The sequence below is a fragment of the Pteropus medius genome, unplaced genomic scaffold, assembly GCF_902729225.1.
Source record: "Pteropus medius unplaced genomic scaffold, Ma_sr-lr_union100, whole genome shotgun sequence".
Classification (NCBI taxonomy): Eukaryota; Metazoa; Chordata; class Mammalia; order Chiroptera; family Pteropodidae; genus Pteropus; species Pteropus medius.
In genome coordinates, this window is record NW_024353905.1 from 193522 (window position 1) to 203079 (window position 9558).

Here is a 9558-nt window from a genome sequence, read left to right on the forward strand (position 1 = left end):
ACACTTGCTACCACAGACATACAATACAGCCACACACGCACACACACTGACATTCAGTGGCACAGAGAAACAAAGGCAGCAACAACCAGATATGCTCCTATGTGGACACCATGACATGCACAGACACATGCCAGCATGCAGTGCTGCCCCTGGGCTCTTCACACCCGCATGGACATGGCTGGCCGGCCCTCAGGAGCACATTCACATGCATGAACACAGTGGCGCTGCCCACAAGGCTTGGGCCAGGAGTGGAGGCTTGACTGGGTGCTGCGCTGCCTCCCTTCCCAGCTGCCAAGTGACTCATCCCCAGGGCTGCTAATTAAAGCCAGGACAGAGGGGACAGAGGCGAGGGGAGGGGAAGAGAGAGAAGGCAAGTTTATTTTGGTGCCAACCAGGCACAGAGCCAGCTTAGGGGTCACCCGCTTCCTGGGGCTGGGCCAGGTGGGGGCAAGGAAACACAAACAGGATGGAGAGGGAGGACTCTCTCACCCCTCTTGTCCATCTTGAGCTTCCTGGAAAGGTACCTCCTTTGGGAAAATTACCAAACTGCCCCCGCCTCCCTCCTCCTCTGTCCCACTGTCAGATTCCAGCTCCACCCCCTCCAGACTCGTCCTTACAACTGGCTTCTCCTTGGCAGCACACTCCCATTTGAGCTTGCCAGAACTGGCTCATCTGTGTCTGTACCCCACTTCCATCCCCCCTCTAAAGGACCACCCAACACAAGCCTGGTACATAGGGAATGCTCTGTGTGTGCTTCTGGAATATGACTGTGTTAACCCTGGCACAGCACAGCTTGGATTCTGCAACTCTGAGGGTCTGGATTCCTGTCCTAGTTCTGCCACAGGGAGAATTATTTTAGCTCTCTGAGCCTCAGTTTCCTCATGTATAAAATGACAAGAATATATACCCTATAGGATTATTGTGAGGATTAAACGAGAGAATATAGGAAAGTGCCTGGCACAGCATCCAGCAACTGCTGCTGCCAAAACCCACCTCCGACCTGGGGCAGCACTTACACAGAGCCAAGTTCCAGGCCTGGCTCTACCACATCGTACCCAGGGGACTGCAGACAAGTCATGTAAGCTCTCAGAGAACTGTCTCTTATATAAGATGGGGATTCACAATATGACACCACAGATTTACTGTAAAGATTTAAGCCTGTCAAGTGTCCTGTGTGGAGCCCAGCTCTTAGAAGTGATTTGATAGATTGCAATAGTGATTCCTGAGGAGGAGCTCAGAGCTTTGGAGCCAAAGAAGCCCATGAGGGAGGAAGCAGGCAGGGAAGACTTCACAGAGTGGGTAGGACTGGAGTTGGGCTCCCTAGAGCCAGAGAGCACTGAGCGAGCAATAAGTAACAAGGTTCCAGGCAAAGGAAGTGGTGGGAACAGAGAGGTATATGGGGCGGGCAATCAAGCTGCAAGAAACAGGAGGCAGCTTGGGAGGGAAGAGTAGGATGCAGCTAGGGAGGCTCTGGGGATTCGTGGTGTCTTGGACATATGGTTGGGGGAACCACGGAAAGTCTATGAGGTCTCAGCCACCCCAGATTACCAGGTGAAAACAAGAATCTTAAAGATTATCTAATCCAAACTCCTGTTGGACAGATGGAGGCACTGAGGCCCAGAGTGGGAGGCCTCCTCTGGGAGCAGAGCCAGCAGCGGCGGCTCCTCCTACTTCTCCTCCCTAGATTGCAGCAGCTCCTGTTGCCATGGGGACATCTCCGGCTCAGCTGAGTATCAGCGGCTCCCCACTCCCTCCCTCCTTCTCTAGCAACAGGCCACCTCCTCCAGTTCTCATCCCTGCATGCCTCGCAACCCTAGCCTGGTCCCCTGCCCCTTCACCTCCCCCACCCCCTTTCTAGTCTGACTCTATAGGCCTGGGCTCCCTCCACTTCTGGTGACAGAGGCATTGGTCCTTCCTGCCCCTCTGTTTTCAAGTTCTACTCTTCTCCACATTTTTCAAGCTTGACTATCCAGTATATGACACTGGATTGGGTTAAGAGACAGTAGAGGGCACTCCAATGTGTTGAGCCACTACTTTGTGCTGAGTATTACTTTACTGTAAATTCTCTCACCAACCCACAGATGTCAGAATTATTGTCTCCATTTTACTAATGAGGAAACTAAAAAGAATTAGAGAAGTTAAGTGGCTCCACAAAGAGCACACAGGTAGAAAGCAGGCTCTGCTAAAGGCTAGCTAGCTTCATGACCTTGAGCCATTGCCAGTCCCTCTCTGGACCCTGGCTTAAGGTACCTGTAGGTTTGATGACTTTTCACATACTTATAGGAAGTCCAGGCACCTTCCTCTGCCCACAGCCCTCTCACAACACCAGCTGTTCAGTTCTAATTAGACTCCATACTTCCTCTAGCACCACGCACTTGGAAGCCTTAAGGCCTGGGTCTTGCCATGGGTGGGGGCTACTGGTTCAGTCCACCAGTTCTGCTCACTTCTTGCTGTTCTGCTTCCAACACAGCCAAGGCCTAGCCCCTCTCCTTGCTGTTTCTCCTGCCCTCCTAACCTTTCCAATTCACACACACACACACAAAGTTTATTAGAGGACACTGGGGCTCCAAGGGATGAACAGGTTTATCCAAAGTCACATACCTAGAAAGCGACCTAGCTATAAATGGAGCCCTTTGCTGCCCTTGCTATGCTGCAGAGGCCAGCCTCTCTTCCCAACTTCCCCAGCTCCTCACTGATGACGGAAGGTGTCTGTGACCCAGCCCTCACCAGTGTGCTCATCTTTGTGCCTTTCCTGCCGAGATCTGTTTTAGCCCAGCTGACTGCCCCCATCTCGAACCCTACCCTCACTTCCTAGGCATGCTGGTTCCACTTCCAATGATGTCTTCCATATGCAGAGTTTGCGTATCAGTCCTCCACAGCCCAGCTCAGATGCTGCCTTCTCTAAGAAGCCTTCCCTGACCCTTAACTGAAGTGAGCTCAAGAATTTACATGTGGATCCTGAGAGCATTCTCAGACAGTCCCATCTGGCTCTGCTTCCCAGTTAAAGAGTCTTCCTGCCATGTTTGCAAGAGTTTGCCTCACAAGCGCTATGTTTTAGTTCCCTTCCACAGCCCAAGTTTGACCCTTGCTTCTCCAATTGCTGTGTCCTCAAGGCCCCTGTAGCCTCCTTGACTATGAACCCAGGACGGATGTTGAGAAGCACGTCTTAGAACCACAAACACTGGCTTTGTAACCAGACAGCCAAGGGTATGAGTCAGAGTGATGCCACCTGGCCCCATTGCTCTTCTTTCCTTGGGCAAGGCACTAACCCTCTTGGGAACCTTGTATTCCTCATCTGTTAGTCAGGGATCCCAATCCATGTCTAATAGGGTTGTTGTGAGCATTAAAATCGTGTTCAGAGTTCTTAGTATGTGAGGAGCAAATGATACCTGCTATTATTAAAAATATTAGGATGAGGATGAAGATGATTATTATTATCAGTGTGGGCAGGGCTCTGGGCTTAGTGCCAGGCAGATCCGTGTTTGAATCTTGGCTCGGCCAAATATTAAGTGTGTGGCTGTGGGAAAGCCCATAACCAGGCCAAGCCTCAGTTTCCTCAACTGTAAAACAATGATGATAAGGCCAGCCCAGGTTCCGCATACAGTGTCACTGGGAGGATCAAACAAAAGAAAGTCACTGACAACTTCAATAAGTTGTAAAGTCCCAACTTATATCATCAAATGACTTATGATTATGATAATTACTAAATACCCTGAGCTGCAGGTCCCAGGAACTCCCCTGCTGGGAAGAGCTCAGAGCTAGAGAGACTTTAATGGGTCCCTCGACAAGTAGCAGGCATATGGACAGGGATGCCTGGGTGCCTGTGTTGGGAGTCGGCCCAAATTGCCTTTCTCTAAACCCACAGTGGGACAGTGGGTTCCATGTCCTTTGCTAAACTAGTGCCTTCCTAAATGCTAGGACAGGCTATGCCCATGCCATACTCCTTGGATGCATATTGGTACTAATTTTGTCTTGTCATATACACTGGACCTGACTGCAGCCATCACATTCCCCTTGATTTCCTGCTGGCCCAAGTGTGCTCCCATCCCATGGCCTATACCTTGGGCCTGGGCATCACTGTGCTCGCTCCATACCCCCTGCCTGGGATGCTAGGGCAAGGTGTGTCTCATTATGCACCTCTGTCTGTATGCTGAGCTCCTCTGCCCCATCTCATACCCACTGCCTGGATGCCAGGACCTGGGCTGCTGCATATGGTTGAGCAAGCTGTGCCTTGCACAAGAGTTCACAGCCAAGAGGGCGTGAATGGGGGCTGAATCCAACCTGTGCTCTGCTCACTGAGCCGGGAACCCTGGTGAGCAGCCACAGTAGCCCAGTGGAATAGGAACATTCTTCCAACTGATCCACTCGGTGGATTCTACTCTTCATAAAAGTGCTGTATATGCTAATCGCAGCTCTGGCTGGGGGCTGAGTGCACTCATCCCATGCCTCTGTTGCCTGGGCCCATCTCATCTCAGAGGCTTACTCCATGAACCCCCGGCCTGGATGCTAAGACTGATGGGCCCTATTCTGAGACCCCCATCATTTTCATGTAGTCCCTATACTTGACACTTATGTCTTCACTAAGCTTCTGATGGCTATAGGCATGGGAAATGCACAGATAGCCCCTGTCTCTAATCCAGTTTTACTCCCACCTCCTCAAGTGGCAGATTGATCACACCCTGAAAACTTACTGAAGCTTACAAACCTTTTTTTTTTTACCAAGCACACAAAAAATAAGTGCACTTGTCACCATAATGTATATTTCTAATATGTAGAAAGTGTCACATCAAAAGTCCATCCAAATTCCAATACTCAGGGCTAGCGCAGTTCAGGGTGGAGCACAAAAGCCAGACCAGGGAAGCCCCATGTCTATTATGCCCTCTTCTCCTGGGAGAAGGTGGAGAAGGTTCCAGGGCCAGAACTGACCTGTCCGCACGTCGGCTTTCCCATCTGGGCAGCTCCCATGAGCCCCTCTGGGGTTCATCCCAGCACCCAAGTCAGCTAGGGTCAGGAAAGACTGGAAGAACAGTTTCAACTTCCTCCCACACACTCGGGCCACATTCCACTCCCAAGTAGCCTCCCACCCCACTCTATAACCACATCCTTAACACCAATGGGACAAACCCCTGGAGATGGCCCCCACCCCTGCCAATGGATCCTGAAGTAACAAACCAGAGGCCTCTATCCCAGTCCCTGCCCTATCTCCCAACTGCTACTAAAGAAAGGAGGTACTGACCTGACTGTTCTGGAATTTTCACCATCAGATCTGAAAGGGAAACAGAAAAAACAACAGTTAGCATATGCTCTCTCATCTTCTTCTGCCCTATGCACTGACCTTGAGGCCTAACACACATTAGGGGTAGGGTATTTCATGCAGAGCAAAGAGCCAGTGCAATGGCTGTAAGATGGTAAAGGACCTGGCCGGTTGTTGGGACAGAGAAGAGGACAGTGTGGCTGGGGTGGAATGAAAGAGAAGAGTGGTTGAAGGTGAAATCGAAGAGGTGCCAGAAACAAACCATGTGGGCCTGGTGATCACGGTGAGGAGTGAGAACTTCCTTGAAGTGGCGGAGAGGCAGCCTTCAGCTGTGGGCAGGGGCAATGCCTGAGCTTTGAACACGTACCGAACCTCAGACATAGGCTCTGCCACTTACCTGCTCTGGGACCTGGGTAAGTCACTTCCCCTCTCGGAATCTGAGCCTCAGTCTCCCCACTCGTAACATGGGGCCAATTCTCACGGGGCTGTTGGGATGATTAATCCCTTTGGAACCCAGCAGACAAATGCCAGGTATTATTAACAACATAGAAAAGGTTTTGCCAATTGCCTGGTCCAACCTGCTTATTTTCCAGATGAAGAGAATGAGGCAGAGAGGGTGAGTGAGTCAGCTGCTGAGTTCCTTTCCACTACACTGATCTGCCTTCTTCATTGTGAGGCCCCCTCAGAGGCAAAGGAAAGGCGACAAAAGAGAATGGAGTAGGGGACAGCTTTGAGGGAACCAAGGGAACAGTGAAATCTGTACCACACCCTTCCACTGCTCCTTCCCAATAAGTACACACACACAGGGGAGTTAGGAATGACAGGAACTGGTGTGTGTTGGGAGTGGGGAAAGGCAGGAAGAAGGACCAGGAAACTTGAAAGAAGTGTAAGAGTGTGGGAAGTGCCCTCCTCACCCCTTGTCATCTTCTTTCTCCTTCTTTACCTGCCTGCCCCTCACCATCCTCAACCATAACTGACTGCAGAGGGGACAGAGATGAACACATTGCAGGCTCTGTCTTCAGGTGAAAGAACCATGATGCAACCTTAAGTGAAGAGAGCGTCATCCATGCAGAGTGCAAAATGAAAGAGGGACACACAGGAAGGGGGATGGATCGCAGAAGAGAGTATTTGTTGGAAGATTGAATAGGGCACCCATCAGCGAGGTGGGCAGGCAAGCATCACAGTGCTGGAGCTCAGACAGTGGGCGAATACAGTACTTCCAGTTCTACTACTAGCCACATAATCCCAGGGAATGCATTCCACTCTGTCCAGACTCAGCTTTTTCACTTGTAAAATGGGGGCAGGATGGTGAGAATCCCTCTCATTGTCGGGGGGCTGTGAGCTTCAGCCTAGCATAGTGCCTGGCACATGGCGCATGCTCAGACAACGACAGTGGTTCCAACTTTTAGCCTTCACAGCCTCCCAAAGGGATGGAGGACCAGTGCCACAGAGTACCTTTTCACATTTATTAAAACTTTCCATCTGACTCTACAGCAACAAGATTGGTTCTGAGGCCTGGCCCAGTTTTTCGCAGGTACCACGTCAGAGGGGCCTAACTTCGATGACTCCCTGTCTACTGACAGAACAAAAGCCAAGCCCCTCAGGATCTCTCCCTAACATTAACCCTCTACTCCAGGTAGGCTGGTCTCCTTGCCACCACACCCCACCCCCAAACCCAAGCATACATTTATGCAGTCTACTGTATACCAGGCCCCAGCCCAGGAATACAAACCTTCAAAGAGCTCATGGAGATGGTGAGTGGAGATGAGTATATATGTCGCTCTAAACTGGAGCTGGTGTGTTAGGGGTGGGGAAAGGCAAGAAGGAGGACCAGTTTAAGAGTACAGGAAGTGCCTTCCTCAACCCCTGTCATCTTCTTTTTCTTTCTCTTTACCTGCTCCCCCGCACTGCCCCGAACCATAACTGACTGCAGAGGAGACAGAGATGAACATAATGCAGGCTCTTTAGAGCGACATATATACTCATCTCCATCATCATGTGAACAATCACTAAGCACCTACCACGTACCAGACAAGGTGTGAGGCTCGTTTTTGTACATTATCTCCTTTGATCCTGCAAAGTGGGAATTACCCATCCAATTTTAAGATGATGAAACAAACTAAGACTCGAGAGAAGTTAAAATAATTTGCCCCATATCACACAAGAAAGGGAAGCTTGGTGTGAACCCCAAAGCTCGTGTTCTTACCACCAGGCTCCACTGTACCAGTAGCTTGGTGCTGGACACTTGAGCACAGTTAAGGCGACTTAACTGTGAGCATTTCTAGATGATGTTCAGTCCTCGAGATGGCAGCTAAGGGGAGCAAAAGAACTCTGAGCCATAATGCAGAGTGAATTAGGTAGTCTTCCTCATTGTGGACTGATTCTTACTAGTTTGAGGGTATATAGGATCATATGACCTTCAATGTGGCTGTGCAACCACCTCCACAGGAGCTGCAAGGGTTTGTAGCTCCTTGTGCATTTAGTATATTCTTAATTATGTATAGATAACAGTTATCATTAATGCTGTGCTATCCTATATCTCTTCTGGGCTAATGCCCTGCCCAGTGGCCAATCCACCTCCTACTCCAGGAAGCTGGGCCGCCATTCTTTTGGAGGGCAGCACAGACTGGTAGAAAGAATGTTGTGTTCTATTATGGCTCATTCCCCAACTGGCCGCATAGACTTGGACAAGTCACCACTCTCTGGACCTTGGTTCCTCATCTATAAAACAATGGCGCTGTGTTAGTTGAGTTCCAAACAATCTTCAGTCCCTAAAACATTTAGTTTCTTCAGAATCCCAAAGTTCTCTCTTTTATCAACTGGGTTCAGCTGTCTATGTGAAGAAGCAAAGACCCAGGGTAGCAGGCCTCCCTTTATCAATCCATATCAGGAAAGGAGATGGATTTCTTCTGCTAGTCCCCCTGCCCCTCTTCTCCTAACAAAGGCCACTTAGGACCCCAGACTTCTCAAAGGCTAAGTTCTGCCAATTCCCATCCTCAGGAGTAATGTTCACTAAACAGTAACCTATTGAAGCCTATGAGTATAGTGACCATATTTTCTGAACCAAAAACTCAGGCATGTAACCTGACCAAGGATTTTGACATTGCTGCTTCCAGATAAAAGGAACAATCTGGCCGATGGGGAGAATAAATAGCAAAATATGGAAAGTTCTCGAACCCTTTGGGGACTTATGGGGACAACAGGGTAGAATAATTGAAAAGAACGTAGGCCCTTGAGTAGCCATAATAGGGTTTCTGCCTTCACTTCCTGACTAGATCCCTTGCCTCTGGTTTTGATCCTCCAAGCAATCTATAAAGAGTACCTGGGCCAACTATAATGTACCTCTCACCAAGAACCAGGAATTAGATAAACAAAGTTGTCCTCTGAGAGCTAAACTAATAAAACAAACATAAAATGCATCAGAAACGAGATACGCAAAGCTAGGATTTGAATAACATATCTAAAAAATCAGATGTCCAACAGACAGGAGATTGGACACCAATGAAGGTAATTTTTTTTTAAAGGAGACTTGAAGGGCAACTGTGAACAGGACTCCTTCCAGAAGTGTCCCAAGGAAAAAGAGGTCTCTCCAAAAGCTGAGAACCAGTCCTGGGGCAGCCAGGCACCTCTACTCCCAAACATTATTTTGTCTAACTGCAAGTCTCTTCAATGGACAACTCTCTTCTCACACTGCTTGACAAAGGAACCTCTCTAAAGTGCAAAAAAACTGATGTGGTTCTCCTGCTTCCATCAATCAGTAATTTGCCCACCAACCTTCCTGCAAAGCTCTGCAAAGCTCTAAATCTCGCCCCGCCCTTCCATCTGCTTTTTTAGCACATCTGGTATTTGCTACCTGGAACACTCTTGCCCTTCTTTATGGTTTTTAAATTATTTTAAATTTTATTAAAGTGATAGGCGAAACAGTTTAAAAAGTCAAATTATAAAAGCATCTTAACAACTATAACAGTCTCTTTGTCAACTTATTTTTTTCTGTCTTCTTGTTCATATTTCTAAAGTATATGCTCGTGTTGGCTAATCTGTGTTTGAAACTTTTGTGTGTCTTTTTTAAATGTTATTTTTTTTTTACTAAAGTAATACATGTATACAGATTTTTAAGTCATAACGTACTAGAAGGATTATAACAAAACATAAATTCCTCACTCTACCTCTCTGAAACTCCCAACTTCACTCTCAGAGACAAACTGTTTTCAAGTATTTTAACTGCTTTTTGGGGGATTACCTCCTTATTTTAAAGAACGCACACATACTTCTATTTGGATTTTTTAAATTTTTATGTATTCTGT

General features: G+C 48.3%; 1 protein-coding gene across 3 annotated transcripts in view; it reads right to left on the reverse strand.

Moving 5' to 3' along the window:
- The window catches only part of IQSEC2 (IQ motif and Sec7 domain ArfGEF 2), a 76981-nt gene that overhangs the window by 46805 nt on the left and 20618 nt on the right, over positions 1-9558 (reverse strand). For 2 of the 3 annotated variants that reach the window (XM_039851384.1, XM_039851379.1), the window contains exon 2: positions 5237-5266. The exons of the other annotated variant lie outside the window; for it this stretch is intronic. In XM_039851384.1, the coding sequence (XP_039707318.1) occupies positions 5237-5266 (30 nt within the window). The remainder of the gene's footprint in view (positions 1-5236; positions 5267-9558) is intronic. 3 annotated transcript variants of the gene reach the window in all.